General features: G+C 42.7%; 1 protein-coding gene and 1 long non-coding RNA gene across 2 annotated transcripts in view; one reads left to right on the forward strand and one right to left on the reverse strand.

The window, feature by feature from the left end:
• LOC135056655 (alpha-2-macroglobulin-like) overlaps nt 1-22,346 on the reverse strand; it is a 234,536-nt gene that overhangs the window by 110,572 nt on the left and 101,618 nt on the right. The window contains exon 12 of the mRNA XM_063962101.1: nt 5,558-5,770. Coding sequence (XP_063818171.1) covers nt 5,558-5,770 — 213 coding nt within the window. The remainder of the gene's footprint in view (nt 1-5,557; nt 5,771-22,346) is intronic.
• LOC135056660 (uncharacterized) lies at nt 3,845-4,176 on the forward strand. The gene is made up of 2 exons (XR_010244039.1): nt 3,845-3,998; nt 4,132-4,176. It is a non-coding gene; the product is annotated as an uncharacterized LOC135056660 (long non-coding RNA).

The following is a 22,346-nucleotide window of genomic DNA, read 5'->3' on the forward strand; positions in this document are numbered from 1 at the left end:
CAGTGTCTCTTCAGCTCTAGCCAGCACCCTTCGGTCTCTCCAGCCCCCCAGTGTATCTCCAGCAGGGCCGGTTCAAGCCCGCTCAAGCCCCGGGCAGGGCGTGGCCTAATACAGGGGGCGTGGTCAGTTACGCCCCCTGTACATTACTAGCGCCGCTTGACTGCTGAGCGGTGCGCGATGACGTCACCGCGCACCGCACAGCAAAAGGTCCTCTCCACGAAGGGAAACTAGACGCGTAGCGTCTAGTTTCCCTTCGTGGAGAGGACCTTTTGCTGTGCGGTGCGCGATGACGTCATCGCGCACCGCTCAGCAAAGGTACACTCCACGAAGGGAAACTAGACGCTACGCGTCTAGTTCCCTTCACAGGAGGCGGGGACACAGCGGGCAGCGGAGGCGGACGGGGGACACAGCGGGCAGCAGTGGCGGATCTTGCCACGGTGCGGCGCCCTCCGGAAGGCGGCGCCCCGGGAAAAAGTCCTGCTTGCCCGTGGCAAGATCCGCTACTGATCTCCAGCTCCATCCAGCACCCCTTTCTGTCTCCAATCAGAGGTCAGCAACCTTTTCTGTCTCTCCAGTCAGCTTCCCTTCTGTTTCTCCAGCCAGCAACCGCTTCTGTCTCTCCAGCCATTATTGTTCATTAGCCCATCTGCTATTGAAAGAATATGATTTTCAAAGTTTGCTGTTATGTTTGTTCTAGGATCAATTTTAAAATTAACATGAAAATAAATAATACATTGGATTTAATAGCTGAGAGGATCCTAATATCTAGGTATGTTTTTTATTGGGGGTCTATTTATTGATAATTATTTTTGGGATATCCTCCAAAGACACCCAATTTTGGGGGTACCTGCAAATAATAAGTTTCCTGGAATGAATATATAGGGTAGATATCTCTGATATCTGCTGCAGTCTCTCGTTTTCACAAAAGAAGCCATTATAGGTTTCTACAGGCAGGGGCGCTGAAAAAAGGGGTGTACTCTTTACCTGGGGCCAGGCTTGTTTGTAAGTGCACTGCAGGAGCCTGGGTCCAGTGGTGGCACAGAGGTCGGTAACACCTGGTGATGCTAATTGTAACCCCCTTGGGTGCCTATGGCGAGCTTGCCTGAAAATGGGCTGTGGCCTGTAGATAGGGGTGTGGTCTAGCAGACATCCCCTGCTGATGTCAATAGAGGGTGTGACCTAATGGGAAGCCCACCCGGCTACATCAGTGCCAGCTCCTTGTCAGTGACAGGAGTCGGTTGATGCAGGATAATGTCACACTGCAGCACCTAACTCCTGCCACTGACTAGGAGCTGGCATGTGTTGGCATGTGGCTATGGAATACCATAGGTGTGCAGCAGGAGTTCTCATACATAAAAGATTAAAAGATCATCATGGGAGTTACCTTGCAAACAGACAGGACGAGTCTTGTAAAGGTAGTACTGGGTAACAAGATCAATATAAAGATGACAAACATTAACTTTCAGTAACAGCTTCTTAAATACAACATGTCTGCAACAAGTGCTCCATGATGGGAAAGGTATTAGAAGCAAGTTCATGAATATACAGCAGACAAACAATAGACATATATTTGAGTAAATCGCCATCTGCTGTTCATACAAGGTAAGTACATCCATATGAATAAACCCATAGTCTGTTGTACATATTTCAACACCCCTTCTAAACAGACTCGGTTTCTTCAATTAAAACCACATTTGATATAAGTATCCAATGTCTCTCTCCAACAGAGGCTTAGTCAGGATATCAGCTGTCATATCTTCTGTTGGACAATAGTTCAACTCTATAAAACCTTGTTCTTGTAGATCCCTCTGAAAATGATGCTTGTCATCAATATGCTTGGTTCTTGGATTTACTCTTTCTGTTTGTGCTAATGCAAGAATCCTTGATTATCCTCATATATCTCGATAGGTTATTCTTGAGGCATTCAAGTCTGATAGTAGTTGCATTATCCATATCACTTCTTGACTGGCGTGAGCTGCCATGATATATTCAGCCTCAGTAGATGACAGTGCTACGGAAGACTTTCTTGCTTGTCCAGTTGATTAATCCTTCTCCGATTGAGAATAACTATCCACTTGCGGATTTCCTGTCATTTGTGTCTCCAGCCCAGTCTGAGTCAATATGATGAATGCATCAAGAATAACCTATCCTGTTAACTTGTGACTTGTGCTTGCTGAAAGTTTAAGCTTCTTGTTAATGGTTCCCTTTAAGCGATGAATTTACCCTCTGCATTCCAGTCCATCTGTGTTGGTTTGGAAACCTTTCTGCTTAGGAACCCAACTGCTGTGTGGAAATGTCTGGTCTGGTAACAGTTGCAATGTATAGCAATTTACCTATAGCTTTTCTATATAGATGACTATCTTGTAACAGTTCACTCTCATCATTTGATTCCTTTACATAACTTGTCTCCATCGGAGTGCTTGCTATCTTTGCTTTTTTCATATGAAACTCCTCAATGGTTTCCTGAATCTTGTATTTCTGACTTAATGTGAACATTCCGTCATCTTCTTTGAGATCCGCATTCCAAAGTAATGCATTACGTGACCTAGGTCTTTTGTTTCAAACTGACTGTTTAGATCTTGTATTATTTCAATTTCGTCCCCTTCATCGTTCACACAAATTTATACATAAAACCATGTTTCTTCTATTAACTTTGTATAAAGACAGGGGTCTGCTTAACTTCTGATGATCCCATTCTCCATCAAGACTTCATTTATCTTGTATTTCCTGCTCTTGCTGCTTGCTTTAGACCATATATTCCTTTGTTAAGCTTACATGCATGAACTAGTTGTTGAATTTTCACAAAACCTGGTGGTTGTTCCATGCAGTGGTGCCAAGAGGGGGGGGGTACTAAATATCCGGTCCCAGGTCTGATGGAGGGCCCAGGTCTGATGGAGGGGCCCAGGTTCCTCCACCCCACCTGGCAGCTGCAGCTTTTCTCCTCAGCACAGCATGATGTTGTGTGCTTGGCTACAGTGTGGCCAGGAAGGCATTAAAAAAAAAAAATTCTACATTATTATCTAGGGGTGCATGACCATGCCTCCTGTGATTAGGCCACACACCCTGAAAATTACCCGGGCCCAGCCAAGCTCTCTACTGCCCTGGTTCCATTTATATGTCTTCTTTCAGTTCACCATGTAGGAAAGCCATCTTCACATCTAAATGTTTCACCTGCATACCTTTTATGCCTGCTGTTAGAAGTAAGGTTCTAATGGTGGTGTGCTTAACGACTGGAGAAAATGTTTCACCATAATCTTCTGAAAATGTCTGATTATCTTTTAGCAACTAATCTTGCCATGTAGGTTTCTACTTTTCCTTCAGTATCATACTTGACCTTAAAAGTCCATTGGTAGTTTCCTCAATGGCCATGTCTGGTTGTCTTTCATTGATTCAATTTCTTCCTTTGTGGCTGTTAGCCATTTCTGTGCTTCTCTTTCTGGGAATTTAGCGATTTCTTCCCATGATGTAGGTTCTCGTATGTTAACAGCTGTCGCTTTGTATAATAAATGTATGGGGGCTTTTTCTATATTTTATCTTGAAGAGCGTCTCACTTCTACTGTTATACTTTCCTGAGTGCTGCTGGTATCTGTCTTGTGTTGTACCTCAACTTTTTGAGTGATCTCTACTTCATCTGTTACTTTGGAATCTGTATTTTCCTCTTCAATTGAGTTTTCTGGAATTATGACATTATCTCTTGCTTCTTCCATGAATGTCACACTGTTACTTAGAATTATTTTTCTGATTTTTTATTTAAAATTCTGTAGCCTTTTGAATGTTCACTGTAACCTACTAGAACAACCTCTACTGATTGGTTCTGTAACTTGCTCTGTTTTTCTGTAGGAATGTAGGCGAAGGCTTTGCATCCAAAGACTCTAGTCTGGGCCCATAACCTGTTGGCATGTGGTGATGAAATACCATAGGTGTGCAGTGGGAGGTCTCATACATAAAAGATCATCACGGGAGTTACCTTGCAATCAGACAGGATGAGTCTTGTAAAGGTATAACTTCTTTATATAGTACTGGGTAACAGGATCAATATTAAGATGAAAAACATTAACTTTCAGTAACAGCTTTTTAAGTACTATATGTCTGCAACATGTGCTCCATGGCTCATTTTCTCTCTCTCACTAGAACTCACATGGGAAAGGAAGAAGAAGCAAGTACATGAATATATAGCAGACACACAATACATATTTATTTGAATATATCACCATCTGCTGTTCCTCCAAGATAAGTACTTGCATTTGAATAAAAACAGAGTCTGTTGTACATATTTCAGCAGCATGTTGGTGTCACTCCCTCCAAGGGTGACAGCCGGGTGCAGCCCGCACAGGGTGGCATTCAGTATGCAGCCTGTTGGGATCCCGGTGCTCAGTATACCGATGCCGGAATCCCGACACCCGGCATACCGTCAACTATTCTCCCTCTTGGGAGTCCATGACCCCTCTAGAGGGAGGATAATTAGCATGGCGCGTGTAGCACGCCACCGTGCCCGCAGCGTGGTGAGTGCAGCGAGCCCGCATGGGGCTCATCTGCGCTCACCCCGCTGCCAACATGCCGGCGATGGGGATCCCGGCACTGGTATGCTGGCAGCCGGGATCTCGATCGCCGGCCACTCATACTAAACCCACCCGCACACCTTGCACCATCCTTGTGATGTCTGTTCCTGAGTCAGTTGCACATCATGCACTGCAGGGATGGAGCAGACTACTGCTGTGCACTGGCTGCAGAGGGTCTAGGGAGGCTGCTGCCACACTCCCTGCATGATGCACTGGTGCTGCTGCAGTGCTATAAAGTGGCCAGTGGTAGTGTGCAGGTAAGAAGTGTTATAGGGTGGGTTGATTGCAATGATCCCCCCCCCCCCCCCCCTCCCCAGGGACAAATGTCTCCTCTTGCTGTGAGTGGTGCCCCAATGTGATAGTTTTTTTTTCTACATTTTTTATATGGAGGGGACTTGGCCACCCCTCACTCAATTTTGCTGAGTCCCCAGTTCCCAGGCCTGTGCTCGCTCTTGACAGCCATATCTATAGGAGCTGCTTTTTTTTTTAATTTACCAAGTTCTGGAATGTTATGCATTATGTAGCTCTGCCCCGGTAGCTAATGCCATCTGGACTATAGGCTACTTTCTGCAAGTGTTACTGGGAGAGGGGTCCATAGGAAGAGAGACAGTTGTTCCCCAGAACCTACAGACAGAGTTACTGTATCTGTAGCCACTGCCTGTGAAGCTTCAATGATGAGCATGGTGCAGGCAGAGGTTACAGATGGATTTATCTGTGGGGCCTGGTGAAACTGTGCCCCCCCACCCCCACCCTTCCTCCCTTACTTATCCTGCTTCTTGGTGCCTATCTGACAGATGGCATCCGGAGACCAATGCCTCCATCACCTCTGGGAGTTCTACCACTGGCAAATTGGGTTCATCTGGACAGAGGCCAATCCAGCTACTAGTGTGGTGGTGTCACTGCAGAGGCAAACAAGCATAAAATAAGGAGAACAAGGATACATTCTACCATTTACTCCCCAGTTAGCATACACATTAGAGTTATCTAAGAATACTTACAAAGTAGAAGAAAGTGAGATGATCATCTTTAGGATCCAGGCCATTGATTTCATATTCCACAGTCACAGGCAAATCAGTGTCACAGGGAATTTTATCAGAATTGCTTTGTAGACTCACAAAACTGTGACTCTCAGAGTAAAAGTTGACCACAAATGTTTTTGCCCAGTGACGCCTATAATCCTCCTCCTCACCATCATCTGATGAAATCTTTGCCTGGGGACAAAGAATATAAAAGGAATTAAACCTCCTGTAAATGTGTGAGGTATGTTAGATGTACTATAATATAAAAGACACTTTTTGCAATATAAATTCTTGCTTACAGTAATCAGCTACTTTACGGGACAACATACTGGGGACAATTATACTCATGACCATGGCCAGCTGGACAACACCTCCTTATAGCTTCATTTTTCCAAAAATAATCTCATTTTCAGTGTCACCACAAACTGCTGGCGATTTGTTCATTCATCCAGCATGTGCCCTCATGTCTGTGCCATGGACTGAGGTGTCACCCATTTCATGTGCATTGTAGTGATGATGTGATTTGTGTGTGACTGTAGACAGTGTAACATGTATATTCTATTCGAGCACAAGCGGAATGTTTGTCACAAGAGAACAAGGGCCATTCTATTATCATACTGCATATCATCCTTATGTTGGTAACTGAGCTCACTATGCACAGCTATATACTGTATATTAGATTCATCTGGATTGTATGAATAATCCTGCCAACACTTATGCTGGGCATACACGTGCGGATAGATAAATGCCCTGTAGTCTGACAGGCATTCTGACAGAATCAGACCCTGCAGATATTAAGAACTTACACTGTGAGATCACTCAAAGTGTATTGGCCACAATAGTTCCCTGTCCCTTCCTATGTGAAGGAACAGGGGAAGTGTCCTGGGGTCGGCTCTGGTCGGGCATACACTGCCCAATGCGGCCAAATATCAAATGTGAAAATAAAGCATCGGACGGACATACTGGACGATTTGGCATGGCTGATCACTCGTTGTTTTTGAACTTCTTACCCACATATGCTCTACAATTATATAAGCAATCTGCCAATATTGGGCCGATTGGCCAGATAATTGTAGCATGTATGCCTAGCATAAACTTTATGGAAGTCTGAGGAGAGATAAAGTGAAGTGAGGTAAAGTACTAACCAATCAGCTTCTAACTGTCATTTTACAAGTTGTGTTTGAAAAAATGACAGTTAGGAGCTTATTGGTTAGTACTGTATCCCTCTCCACTTTATCTCTCTCCAAGCTTTGATAAATCTCCCCCTTTATCCGTTTCCAAGTTATGTCTCTCCAAGCTTTGATAAATCACCTCCTACATGAAAGCACAAAGTTATGAACAACCTCCAAAATGTTTTAGTTGAAAAAAAACTGATTCTCTAAGCAATATAAAAGTATGCTGAAGTTTGAACAAGAAGAACTGCTCAAAGCAGCCCTTGAATGTCAGGCATATAATGACATTTGGTGGGGAAAAAAAAGATGGTTTTTGAAACTGTGGTAAACCCAGTGGGGCGGTGCACACAAGTTGCTGCTGGGATTGTGGACACACTACCAGTATCCACTTAGCAATAAATGGTTCAACAAGAGGAGGTAAATGTCCCTGCGCAAAATTTGTCCGTTCCAATTGTATAAGATAAAAAGGAAGGAAATGAGCCAATGGTTAAAAATTCTTAGTAGTTTATTTGATTGAGTGCATAACAAGAAATTATATTAAATGAATAAAAATGATTCCAGACCTATAAGTGAATAGATCAGTCTATAAATAATTGTGACCCAGTACTGGTAATCATGGGACACTGATGCACTGCAGTGACACTATAAAATACAGCCGGTTTGAGCCTTAAAAATTAATGATAACGACATAAATGTCGTTATTGTTTATTTTTAGACAGAAATCGTTCAGTGTGTATGGGGTAATATTGGTAACTGATGAACAAGGCGCGCTCCCGCATGCCGTTCTGCGGTCACCAATATTGAGCTGACATGCAGCTCAATCCGTCAATGTTGGGCTGAGCTGCATGTCCGGGAATGCCTGCGGTGACATCACAGAAATTATCATTGAATGATAACGTTAAGTGTGTACACACTATATCATTGAACGCTATACCGTTCAACAATATAGTCATCCATTGCCGGCAATCCCGAATCGCGTAGTGTGAACCAGCCTTAATACTTAGTATTTGGTATACTACACACTTAGGACCTGCATATTATACCAGTAGGAGGAGTTAAACATTTATATGTATTCCTTTGCTGTAATAGACAATTGAGGATTAACAGAGGAACTTCATCATTATTCAATTGGAGTGAAGTTGACACTCAGGGTCTTGGAATTGGATTTCTTTATGTTATATGTTGTACAGTATGTCTATGGGGGTGATTCAGATCTAATCGTAGATGTGCTAAATTTAGCACATCTCTGATCAGTTACTCAGACATGTGGAGGGATGCCCAGCATAGGGCTAGTCCACCCCACATGTCACGCCCTACACGGGTGTGAAAGCATCACGCGGCGGTGTTGCATTTGCACCCGCCGAGTAGATCCTAGCTGCGCTGGCAAACAGCTACCCTCCACATCCCGAGTCTTATGTGGCGTCATGCGGCTGCCTCCGCCCGCCCCGCAACAGTCCAGCTTAATTCAGACCTGATCGCAGCAGCAACATTTTTCTCTAATGGGCAAAACCATGTGCACTGCAGGGGGGGGGGGCAGATATAACATGTGCAGAGAGAGTTAGATTTGGGTGGGTTGTGTTCAAACTAAAATCTAAATTGCAGTGTCAAAATAAAGCAGCCATTATTTACCCTGCACAGAAACAAAATAACCCACCCAAATCTAACTCTTTCTGCACGCTATATCGGCCCCCCCTGCACTGCACATGGTTTTGCCTCGGTGCAGAGATACAGTACTTGCTCTTTTCTGCTTTATTCTCAACTCAGAATCAGGCCAAGTACTTCACCCCTGGCCTGGGGTATCTACAGGAGGGGTGATATTTTTGGTCTCCCCACTTCCAGAGTAATTCCGGACCTAGGGTGACCAGTTTGGGGCAGTGTAATATGATGGCAGGGTAGCCCAGTTATGTGTGTCTTCAGCCATAACATTACCAGATGGTTGAAGCCAGTACTAGATACTGGAAAAATGGGGGAGGGGTTGGCACACCCCCGGCCATTTTATAACTATGTTTAACCATTTTTTTCACTTTATACACTAAAGATGCCTACACAGATCATAGTGATTATAGTGATCATAGTGATCTGTGCAGTGCTTATCCCATCATAGCTGCCATAGGCAGGTTTATTGTTTGGTTGGGTTTGTTTTGAGTTTTTGGTCACTTGTAAATACTGCAGCTCCTATACTAGTCTAAGTAAAAAAGATTGATGTTCATCTGATGTTCTCAAGTGGACGGTTTTGTTTTTTTATTCCTTTTTGCCATTGGTTTTGCCTTCAGTAAATCGCTGATTTGCAAAATTGACTGAAAAAGTGAAAATCAACCAAAAATTAAAACCAACCAAGATTTGACCTTTAGTAGATACAGTATACCCTTTAGTGTGACTTAGATGCTCCACCAAGGGTAGCAAAGCATATTTTATTCTTAAATACTGCATCTTAGTCGCATCATAGCTACTTACAATACCACTCAGAGTGGGCCTAGTTCAGATGTGGTCGCAAAGCGGCCATTGTACGCAAATTGGTCTATGTTTTGTTACCGCGTATGTGTCTGACTCGCACTGCGCATGCGTAGCAATTGGATTTTGATGGGCTCGAACCATGGAATTAGTTGCAAAGTGAGTGACAGGTAAATAGCATTTGCGGGTGGTAATGGGGAGTGGTTGGATAAATGCAGGCGTGTCATGACCATTCAGATGCCATTTTCTGGGCGTGCATAAATTAGCAGTTGTGATCTTACTTGCTACTGCAACGCCATCTGTGTCCCAGTGGAGCAGGACAGCCTGTGCATCTTCAGAGGCAGAATCTACATGACAACCTGATTTGCGACGATTGTACCGATGTTTCTGCAGTTGTACACTGTAGGACGGAAATTATGAGGCAGCAGATTTGGCGTCCCTATGCTCAGATTAGTTTCTGCCTATATTAGCATACAGTCGCAACTCTGAACGGCAAAAGACAGCCATCGCAAGAACAACCACAGTTGAATCAGACTCGGTGTTCCAGGGACGTTTATAAAGTCTCACATTATACATAATGGAGCATAGCGGAGGTGGGGGTGGGGGGCTACATCTGCTAGTATCTGAATCTTTACACAGATTTGATATTTACAGTAGTTGCACACTTGTGTACAATAAATGCCAGCACCAGTGATCAGTGTACACTTGCAATGTAGTTTTGTCACTTTGGTGTTGTGAATAAGATTCAGATTTTGAGAAACATAATGTTTGGTTGTGGCTACATGGCAAAGTCTATGGTACACCAAATGGATTTTTGACATGACTGGAGCAAAGGCTGAGGACACATCTGAAAAGTGAGGGCAATGAGCAGCCATTTATAATGTAGATACATCATTCACCTCTCAGGTTACACTATGTGTTTTTTTTTTTATTTTATATTATTTTGGGTCCAGCCATGAGCCATCTGTTAGTGAAGATCACAGCACATTATCAAATTATATTATGTACTCACATGCAATAAACAAGATATTGGTATGAACTAGTGATGAGCGGGTTCGGTTCCTCGGGTTCCGAACCCCCCCGAACTTCACCCTTTTTTGCACGGTTCCGAGCAGACTCGGATCCTCCTGCCTTGCTCGGTTAACCCGAGCGCGCCCGAACGTCATCATCCCGCGGTCGGATTCTCGCGAGATTCGTATTCTATATAAGGAGCCGCGCGTCGCTGCCATTTTTCACTCGTGCATTGGAGATGATCGTGAGAGGACGTGTGCAGCGTTCTCTCAGTTTCTATGTTCAGTGTGCTGCAAATATCTGTGCTCAGTGTGCTGCAAATATCTGTGCTCAGTGTGCTGCAAATATCTACGTTCTCTGCCTGAAAAACACTCCATATCTGTGCTCAGTGTGCTAATTGCTTTATTGTGGGGACTAAGTACCAGCAGTATTATATAGTAGGAGGACAGTGCAGAGTTTTGCTGACCAGTGACCACCAGTATTATATGTTCTCTGCCTGAAAAACGCTCCATATCTGTGCTGCATTGTAGTATATAGTAGGAGGACAGTGCAGAATTTTGCTGACCACCAGTATATATATATAGCAGTACGGTACAGTAGTCCACTGCTCTACCTCTGTGTCGTCAAGTATTCTATCCATCCATACCTGTGGTGCATTTAAGTTTTGCGCAGTATATATATAGTAGGAGGACAGTGCATAATTTTGCTGACCACCAGTATATAATATATAGCAGTACGGTACAGTAGTCCACTGCTCTACCTACCTCTGTGTCGTCAAGTATACTATCCATCCATACCTGTGGTGCATTTAACTTTTGTGCAGTATATATATAGTAGGAGGACAGTGCATAATTTTGCTGATCACCAGTATATAATATATAGCAGTACAGTACAGTAGTCCACTGCTCTACCTACCTCTGTGTCGTCAAGTATACTATCCATCCATACCTGTGGTGCATTTAAGTTTTGCACAGTAACTATATATATAGTAGGAGGACAGTGCATACTTTTGCTGACCACCAGTATATAATATATAGCAGTACGGTACAGTAGTCCACTGCTCTACCTACCTCTGTGTCGTCAAATATACTATCCATCCATACCTGTGGTGCATTTAAGTTTTGCGCAGTATATATATAGTAGGAGGACAGTGCATAATTTTGCTGACCACCAGTATATAATATATAGCAGTATGGTACAGTAGTCCACTGCTCTACCTACCTCTGTGTTGTCAAGTATACTATACATCAATACCTGTGGTGCATTTAAGATTTGCGCAGTAACTATATATATAGTAGGAGGACAGTGCATAATTTTGCTGACCACCAGTATATAATATATAGCAGTATGGTACAGTAGGCCACTGCTCTACCTACCTCTGTGTCGTCACGTATACTATCCATCCATACCTGTGGTGCATTTAAGTTTTGTGCAGTATATATATAGTAGGAGGACAGTGCATAATTTTGCTGACCACCAGTATATAATATATAGCAGTACGGTACAGTAGTCCACTGCTCTACCTACCTCTGTTTCGTCAAGTATACTATCCATCCATACCTGTGGTGCATTTAAGTTTTGCGCAGTAACTATATATATAGTAGGAGGACAGTGCATAATTTTGCTGACCACCAGTATATAATATATAGCAGTACGGTATAGTAGTCCACTGCTCTACCTACCTCTGTGTTGTCAAGTATACTATCCATCCATACCTGTGGTGCATTTAAGTTTTGTGCAGTATATATATAGTAGGAGGACAGTGCATCATTTTGCTGACCACCAGTATATAATATATAGCAGTACAGTACAGTAGGCCACTGCTCTACCTACCTCTGTGTCGTCAAGTATACTATCCATCCATACCTGTGGTGCATTTAAGTTTTGCGCAGTATATATATAGTAGGAGGACAGTGCATAATTTTGCTGACCACCAGTATATAATATATAGCAGTACGGTACAGTAGTCCACTGCTCTACCTACCTCTGTGTCGTCAAGTATACTATCCATCCATACCTGTGGTGCATTTAAGTTTTGCGCAGTAACTATATATATAGTAGGAGGACAGTGCATAATTTTGCTGACCACCAGTATATAATATATAGCAGTACGGTACAGTAGGCCACTGCTCTACCTACCTCTGTGTCGTCAAGTATACTATCCCATCCATACCTGTGGTGCATTTAAGTTTTGCGCAGTATGTATATAGTAGGAGGACAGTGCATAATTTTGCTGACCACCAGTATATAATATATAGCAGTACGGTACAGTAGTCCACTGCTCTACCTACCTCTGTTTCATCAAGTATACTATCCATCCATACCTGTGGTGCATTTAATTTTTGCGCAGTATATATATAGTAGGAGGACAGTGCATAATTTTGCTGACCACCAGTATATAATATATAGCAGTACGGTACAGTAGTCCACTGCTCTACCTACCTCTGTGTCATCAAGTATACTATCCATCCATACCTGTGGTGCATTTAAGTTTTGCGCAGTATATATATAGTATGAGGACAGTGCATAATTTTTCTGACCACCAGTATATAATATATAGCAGTACGGTACAGTAGGCCACTGCTCTACCTACTTGTGTCGTCAAGTATACTATCCATCCATACCTGTGGTGTATTTAAGTTTTGCGCAGTATATATATAGTAGGAGGACAGTGCATACTTTTGCTGACCACCAGTATATAATATATAGCAGTACAGTACAGTAGTCCACTGCTCTACCTACCTCTGTGTCGTCAAGTATACTATCCATCCATACCTGTGGTGCATTTAAGTTTTGCACAGTAACTATATATATAGTAGGAGGACAGTGCATACTTTTGCTGACCACCAGTATATAATATATAGCAGTACGGTACAGTAGTCCACTGCTCTACCTACCTCTGTGTCGTCAAATATACTATCCATCCATACCTGTGGTGCATTTAAGTTTTGCGCAGTATATATATAGTAGGAGGACAGTGCATAATTTTGCTGACCACCAGTATATAATATATAGCAGTATGGTACAGTAGTCCACTGCTCTACCTACCTCTGTGTTGTCAAGTATACTATACATCAATACCTGTGGTGCATTTAAGATTTGCGCAGTAACTATATATATAGTAGGAGGACAGTGCATCATTTTGCTGACCACCAGTATATAATATATAGCAGTATGGTACAGTAGGCCACTGCTCTACCTACCTCTGTGTCGTCACGTATACTATCCATCCATACCTGTGGTGCATTTAAGTTTTGTGCAGTATATATATAGTAGGAGGACAGTGCATAATTTTGCTGACCACCAGTATATAATATATAGCAGTACGGTACAGTAGTCCACTGCTCTACCTACCTCTGTTTCGTCAAGTATACTATCCATCCATACATGTGGTGCATTTAAGTTTTGCGCAGTAACTATATATATAGTAGGAGGACAGTGCATAATTTTGCTGACCACCAGTATATAATATATAGCAGTACGGTATAGTAGTCCACTGCTCTACCTACCTCTGTGTTGTCAAGTATACTATCCATCCATACCTGTGGTGCATTTAAGTTTTGTGCAGTATATATATAGTAGGAGGACAGTGCATCATTTTGCTGACCACCAGTATATAATATATAGCAGTACAGTACAGTAGGCCACTGCTCTACCTACCTCTGTGTCGTCAAGTATACTATCCATCCATACCTGTGGTGCATTTAAGTTTTGCGCAGTATATATATAGTAGGAGGACAGTGCATAATTTTGCTGACCACCAGTATATAATATATAGCAGTACGGTACAGTAGTCCACTGCTCTACCTACCTCTGTGTCGTCAAGTATACTATCCATCCATACCTGTGGTGCATTTAAGTTTTGCGCAGTAACTATATATATAGTAGGAGGACAGTGCATAATTTTGCTGACCACCAGTATATAATATATAGCAGTACGGTACAGTAGGCCACTGCTCTACCTACCTCTGTGTCGTCAAGTTTACTATCCCATCCATACCTGTGGTGCATTTAAGTTTTGCACAGTATATATATATAGTAGGAGGACAGTGCATAATTTTGCTGACCACCAGTATATAATATATAGCAGTACGGTACAGTAGGCCACTGCTCTACCTACCTCTGTGTCGTCAAGTATACTATCCATCCATACCTGTGGTGCATTTAAGTTTTGCGCAGTATATATATAGTAGGAGGACAGTGCATAATTTTGATGACCACCAGTATATAATATACAGCAGTACGCTACAGTAGGCCACTGCTCTACCTTCCTCTGTGTCGTCAAGTATACTATCCCATCCATACCTGTGGTGCATTTAAGTTTTGCGCAGTATGTATATAGTAGGAGGACAGTGCATAATTTTGCTGACCACCAGTATAAAATATATAGCAGTACTGTACAGTAGTCCACTGCTCTACCTACCTCTGTTTCGTCAAGTATACTGTCCATCCATACCTGTGGTGCATTTAAGTTTTGCGCAGTATATGTATAGCAGGAGGACAGTGCATAATTTTGCTGACCCCCAGTATATAATATATAGCAGTACGGTACAGTAGGCCACTGCTCTACCTACCTCTGTGTCATCAAGTATACTATCCATCCATACCTGTGGTGCATTTAAGTTTTGCACAGTATATATATAGTAGGAGGACAGTGCATAATTTTGCTGACCACCAGTATATGATATATAGCAGTACGGTACAGTAGTCCACTGCTCTACCTACCTCTGTGTCATCAAGTATACTATCCATCCATACCTGTGGTGCATTTAAGTTTTGTGCAGTATATATATAGTAGGAGGACAGTGCATAATTTTGCTGACCACCAGTATATAATATATAGCAGTACGGTACAGTAGGCCACTGCTCTACCTACCTCTGTGTCGTCAAGTATACTATCCATCCATACCTGTGGTGCATTTAAGTTTTGCGCAGTATATATATAGTAGGAGGACAGTGCATAATTTTGATGACCACCAGTATATAATATATAGCAGTACGGTACAGTAGTCCACTGCTCTACCTACCTCTGTGTCGTCAAGTATACTATCCATCCATACCTGTGGTGCATTTAAGTTTTGCACAGTATATATATATAGTAGGAGGACAGTGCATAATTTTGCTGACCACCAGTATATGATATATAGCAGTACGGTACAGTAGGCCACTGCTCTACCTACCTCTGTGTCATCAAGTTTACTATCCCATCCATACCTGTGGTGCATTTAAGTTTTGCATAGTATATATATAGTAGGAGGACAGTGCATAATTTTGCTGACCACCAGTATATAATATATAGCAGTATGGTACAGTAGGCCACTGCTCTACCTACATCTGTGTCGTCAAGTGTACTATCCATCCATACCTGTGGTGCATTTAAGTTTTGTGCAGTATATATATAGTAGTAGGACAGTGCATAATTTTGCTGACCACCAGTATATAATATACAGCAGTACGCTACAGTAGGCCACTGCTCTACCTTCCTCTGTGTCGTCAAGTATACTATCCCATCCATACCTGTGGTGCATTTAAGTTTTGCTCAGTATATATATAGTAGGAGGACAGTGCATAATTTTGCTGACCACCAGTATAAAATATATAGCAGTACTGTACAGTAGTCCACTGCTCTACCTACCTCTGTTTCGTCAAGTATACTGTCCATCCATACCTGTGGTGCATTTAAGTTTTGCGCAGTATATATATAGCAGGAGGACAGTGCATAATTTTGCTGACCCCCAGTATATAATATATAGCAGTACGGTACAGTAGGCCACTGCTCTACCTACCTCTGTGTCATCAAGTATACTATCCATCCATACCTGTGGTGCATTTAAGTTTTGCGCAGTAACTATATATATAGTAGGAGGACAGTGCATAATTTTGCTGACCACCAGTATATAATATATAGCAGTACGGTACAGTAGGCCACTGCTCTACCTACCTCTGTGTCGTCAAGTATACTATCCCATCCATACCTGTGGTGCATTTAAGTTTTGCGCAGTATGTATATAGTAGGAGGACAGTGTATCATTTTGCTGACCACCAGTATATAATATATAGCAGTACGGTACAGTAGTCCACTGCTCTACCTACCTCTGTTTCATCAAGTATACTATCAATCCATACCTGTGGTGCATTTAAGTTTTGCGCAGTATATATATAGTAGGAGGACAGTGCATAAATTTGCTGACCACCAGTATATAATATATAGCAGTACAGTACAGTAGTCCACTGCTCTACCTACCTATGTGTCGTCAAGTATACTATCCATCCATACCTGTGGTGCATTTGAGTTTTCGCAATATATATATAGTAGGAGGACAGTGCATAATTTTTCTGACCACCAGTATATAATATATAGCAGTACGGTACAGTAGGCCACTGCTCTACCTACCTCTGTGTCGTCAAGTATACTATCCATCCATACCTGTGGTGCATTAAAGTTTTGTGCAGTATATATAGTAGTAGGAGGACAGTGCATACTTTTGCTGACCACCAGTATATAATATATAGCAGTACGGTACAGTAGTCCACTGCTCTACCTACCTCTGTGTCGTCAAGTATACTATCCATCCATACCTGTGGTGCATTTAAGTTTTGCTTAGTATATATATAGTAGTAGGACAGTGCATAATTTGCTGACCACCAGTATATAATATATAGCAGAATGGTACAGTAGGCCACTGCTCTACCTACCTCTGTGTCGTCAAGTATACTATCCATCCATACATGTGGTGCATTTAAGTTTTGCGCAGTATATATATAGTAGGAGGACAGTGCATCATTTTGCTGACCACCAGTATATAATATATAGCAGTATGGTACAGTAGTCCACTGCTCTACCTACCTCTGTGTCGTCAAGTATACTATCGATCCATACCTGTGGTGCATTTAAGTTTTGCGCAGTATATATATAGAGGGAGGACAGTGCATAATTTTGATGACCACCAGTATATAATATATAGCAGTACGGTACAGTAGTCCACTGCTCTACCTACCTCTGTGTCGTCAAGTATACTATCCATCCATACCTGTGGTGCATTTAAGTTTTGCGCTGTAACTATATAAATAGTAGGAGGACAGTGCATCATTTTGCTGACCACCAGTATATAATATATAGCAGTACAGTACAGTAGTCCACTGCTCTACCTACCTATGTGTCGTCAAGTATACTATCCATCCATACCTGTGGTGCATTTGAGTTTTCGCAATATATATATAGTAGGAGGACAGTGCATAATTTTGCTGACCACCAGTATATAATATATAGCAGTACGGTACAGTAGGCCACTGCTCTACCTACCTCTGTGTCGTCAAGTATACTATCCATCCATACCTGTGGTGCATTTAAGTTTTGCGCAGTATATATATAGTAGGAGGACAGTGCATAATTTTGATGACCACCAGTATATAATATATAGCAGTACGGTACAGTAGTCCACTGCTCTACCTACCTCTGTGTCGTCAAGTATACTATCCATCCATACCTGTGGTGCATTTAAGTTTTGCGCAGTATATATATAGTAGGAGGACAGTGCATAATTTTGCTGACCACCAGTATATGATATATAGCAGTACGGTACAGTAGGCCACTGCTCTACCTACCTCTGTGTCATCAAGTTTACTATCCCATCCATACCTGTGGTGCATTTAAGTTTTGCATAGTATATATATAGTAGGAGGACAGTGCATAATTTTGCTGACCACCAGTATATAATATATAGCAGTATGGTACAATAGGCCACTGCTCTACCTACATCTGTGTCGTCAAGTATACTATCCATCCATACCTGTGGTGCATTTAAGTTTTGTGCAGTATATATATTGTAGTAGGACAGTGCATAATTTTGCTGACCACCAGTATATAATATACAGCAGTACGCTACAGTAGGCCACTGCTCTACCTTCCTCTGTGTCGTCAAGTATACTATCCCATCCATACCTGTGGTGCATTTAAGTTTTGCGCAGTATATATATAGTAGGAGGACAGTGCATAATTTTGCTGACCACCAGTATAAAATATATAGCAGTACTGTACAGTAGTCCACTGCTCTACCTACCTCTGTTTCGTCAAGTATACTGTCCATCCATACCTGTGGTGCATTTAAGTTTTGCGCAGTATATGTATAGCAGGAGGACAGTGCATAATTTTGCTGACCCCCAGTATATAATATATAGCAGTACGGTACAGTAGGCCACTGCTCTACCTACCTCTGTGTCATCAAGTATACTATCCATCCATACCTGTGGTGCATTTAAGTTTTGCGCAGTAACTATATATATAGTAGGAGGACAGTGCATAATTTTGCTGACCACCAGTATATAATATATAGCAGTACGGTACAGTAGGCCACTGCTCTACCTACCTCTGTGTCGTCAAGTATACTATCCCATCCATACCTGTGGTGCATTTAAGTTTTACGCAGTATGTATATAGTAGGAGGACAGTGCATCATTTTGCTGACCACCAGTATATAATATATAGCAGTACGGTACAGTAGTCCACTGCTCTACCTACCTCTGTTTCATCAAGTATACTATCAATCCATACCTGTGGTGCATTTAAGTTTTGCGCAGTATATATATATAGTAGGAGGACAGTGCATAAATTTGCTGACCACCAGTATATAATATATAGCAGTACAGTACAGTAGTCCACTGCTCTACCTACCTATGTGTCGTCAAGTATACTATCCATCCATACCTGTGGTGCATTTGAGTTTTCGCAATATATATATAGTAGGAGGACAGTGCATCATTTTTCTGACCACCAGTATATAATATATAGCAGTACGGTACAGTAGGCCACTGCTCTACCTACCTCTGTGTCGTCAAGTATACTATCCATCCATACCTGTGGTGCATTTAAGTTTTGTGCAGTATATATAGTAGTAGGAGGACAGTGCATACTTTTGCTGACCACCAGTATATAATATATAGCAGTACGGTACAGTAGGCCACTGCTCTACCTACCTCTGTGTCGTCAAGTATACTATCCATCCATACCTGTGGTGCATTTAAGTTTTGTGCAGTATATATAGTAGTAGGAGGACAGTGCATCATTTTGCTGACCACCAGTATATAATATATAGCAGTATGGTACAGTAGTCCACTGCTCTACCTACCTCTGTGTCGTCAAGTATACTATCCATCTATACCTGTGGTGCATTTAAGTTTTGCGCTGTAACTATATAAATAGTAGGAGGACAGTGCATCATTTTGCTGACCACCAGTATATAATATATAGCAGTACGGTACAGTAGGCCACTGCTCTACCTACCTCTGTGTCGTCAAGTATACTATCCATCCATACCTGTGGTTCATTTAATTTTTTTCGCAGTATATTTATAGTAGGAGGACAGTGCATAATTTTGCTGACCACCAGTATATAATATATAGCAGTACGGTACAGTAGGCCACTGCTCTACCTACCTCTGTGTCGTCAAGTATACTATCCATCCATACCTGTGGTGCATTTAAGTTTTGTGCAGTATATATATAGTAGTAGGACAGTGCATAATTTTGCTGACCACCAGTATATAATATATAGCAGTACGGTACAGTAGGCCACTGCTCTACCTACCTCTGTGTCGTCAAGTATACTATCCATCCATACCTGTGGTGCATTTCAGTTGTGTGCAGTATATATAGTAGTAGGCCATTGCTATTGATATATTACTGGCATATAATTCCACACATTAAAAAATGGAGAACAAAAATGTGGTGGGTAAAATAGGGAAAGATCAAGATCCACTTCCACCTCGTGCTGAAGCTGCTGCCACTAGTCATGGCCGAGACGATGAAATGCCATCAATGTCGTCTGCCAAGGCCGATGCCCATTGTCATAGTAGAGAGCATGTAAAATCCCAAAAAATAAAGCTCAGTAAAATGACCCAAAAATCGAAATCAAAATCATCTGAGGAGAAGCGTATACTTGCCAATGTGCCATTTACGACACGGAGTGGCAAGGAACGGCTGAGGGCCTGGCCTATGTTCATGGCTAGTGGTTCAGCTTCACATGAGGATAGAAGCACTCATCCTCCTGCTAGAAAACTTAAAAGAGTTAAGATGGCAAAAGCACAGCAAAGAACTGTGCGTTCTTCTAAATCACAAATCCCCAAGGTGAGTCCAATTGTGTCGGTTGCGATGCCTGACCTTCCCAACACTGGACGGGAAGAGGTGGCGCCTTCCACCATTTGCACGCCCCATGCAAGTGCTGGAAGGAGCACCGGCAGTCCAGTTCCTGATAGTCAAATTGAAGATGTCACTGTTGAAGTACACCAGGATGAGGATATGGGTGTTGCTGGCGCTGGGGAGGAAATTGACAAGGAGGATTCTGATGGTGAGGTGGTTTGTTTAAGTCAGGCACCCGGGGAGACATTTGTTGTCCGTGGGACGAATATGGCCATTGACATAACTGGTCAAATTACAAACAAAATCACCTCTTCGGTGTGGAATTATTTCAACAGAAATGCGAACAACTGGTGTCAAGCTGCGTGTTGCCTTTGTCAAGCTGTTAGAAGTAGGGGTAAGGACGTTAACCACCTAGGAACATCCTCCATTATACGTCACCTGGAATGCATTCATCAGAAATCATTGACAAGTTCAAAAACTTTGGGTGACAGCGGAAGCAGTCCACTGACAACTAAATCCCTTCCTCTTGTAACCAAGCTACTGCAAACCACACCACCAACTCCTTCAGTGAAAATGTCCTCCTTACACAGGAAAGCCAACAGTCCTGCAGGCCATGTCACTGTCAAGTCTGACGAGTCCTCTCCTGCCTGGGATTCCACCGATGCATCCTTGAGTGTAACACCTACTGCTGCTGGCGCTGCTGTTGTTGCTGCTGGGAGTCGATCGTCATCCTAGAGGGGAAGTCGGAAGACCACTTGTACTACTTCCAGTAAGCAATTGACTGTCCAACAGTCCTTTGCGAGGAAGATGAAATATCATAGCAATCATCCTGCTGCAAAGCGGATAACTCAGGCCTTGGCAGCCTGGGTGTTGAGAAACGTGTTTACGGTATCAAACCGTTAATTAACAGGGAACTAGAGAATTGATTGAGGTACTGTTTTCCCGGTACCAAATACCATCTAGGTTCCATTTCTCTAGGCAGGTGATACCGAAAATGTACACAGACATCAGAAAAAGAGTCACCAGTGTCCTAAAAAATGCAGTTGTACCCAATGTCCACTTAACCACGGACATGTGGACAATTGGAGTAGGGCAGACTCAGTACTATATGACTGTGACAGCCCACTGGGTAGATGTATTGCCTCCTGCAGCAAGAACAGCAGCGGCGGCACCAGTAGCAGCATCTCGCAAACGCCAACTCGTTCCTAGGCAGGCCACGCTTTGTATCACCGCTTTCCATAAGAGGCACACAGCTGACAACCTCTTACGGAAACTGAGGAACATCAATTGGACTCTTCTGGGGATTTGTGATATCGGACAACGCCACCAATATTGTGCGTGCATTACATGTGGGCAAATTCCAGCACGTCCCATGTTTTGCACATACATTGAATTTGGTGGTGCAGAATTATTTAAAAAACGACAGGGGCGTGCAATAGATGCTGTCAGTGGCCCGAAGAATTGCGGGCCACTTTCGGCATTCAGCCACCGCGTGCCAAAGACTGGAGCACCAGCAAACACTCCTGAACCTGCCTGCCATCATCTGAAGCAAGAGGTGGTAACGAGGTGGAATTCAACCCTCTATATGCTTCAGAGGATGGAGGAGCAGCAAAAGGCCATTCAAGCCTATACAGCTACCTACGATATAGGCAAAGGAGGGGGAATGCACCTGACTCAAGCGCAGTGGAGAATGATTTCAACGTTGTGCAAGGTTCTGCAACCCTTTGAACTTGCCACACGTGAAGTCAGTTCAGACACTGCCAGCCTGAGTCAGGTCATTCCCCTCATCAGGCTTTTGCAGAAGAGGCTGGAGACATTGAAGGAGGAGCTAAAACAGAGCGATTCCGCTAGGCATGTGGGACTTGTGGATGGAGCCCTTAATTCGCTTAACCAGGATTCACGGGTGGTCAATCTGTTGAAATCAGAGCACTACATTTTGGCCACCGTGCTCGATCCTAGATTTAAAACCTATGTTGTATCTCTCTTTCCAGCAGACACAA

The sequence above is a fragment of the Pseudophryne corroboree genome, chromosome 3, assembly GCF_028390025.1.
Source record: "Pseudophryne corroboree isolate aPseCor3 chromosome 3, aPseCor3.hap2, whole genome shotgun sequence".
In the NCBI taxonomy this organism is placed as follows: Eukaryota; Metazoa; Chordata; class Amphibia; order Anura; family Myobatrachidae; genus Pseudophryne; species Pseudophryne corroboree.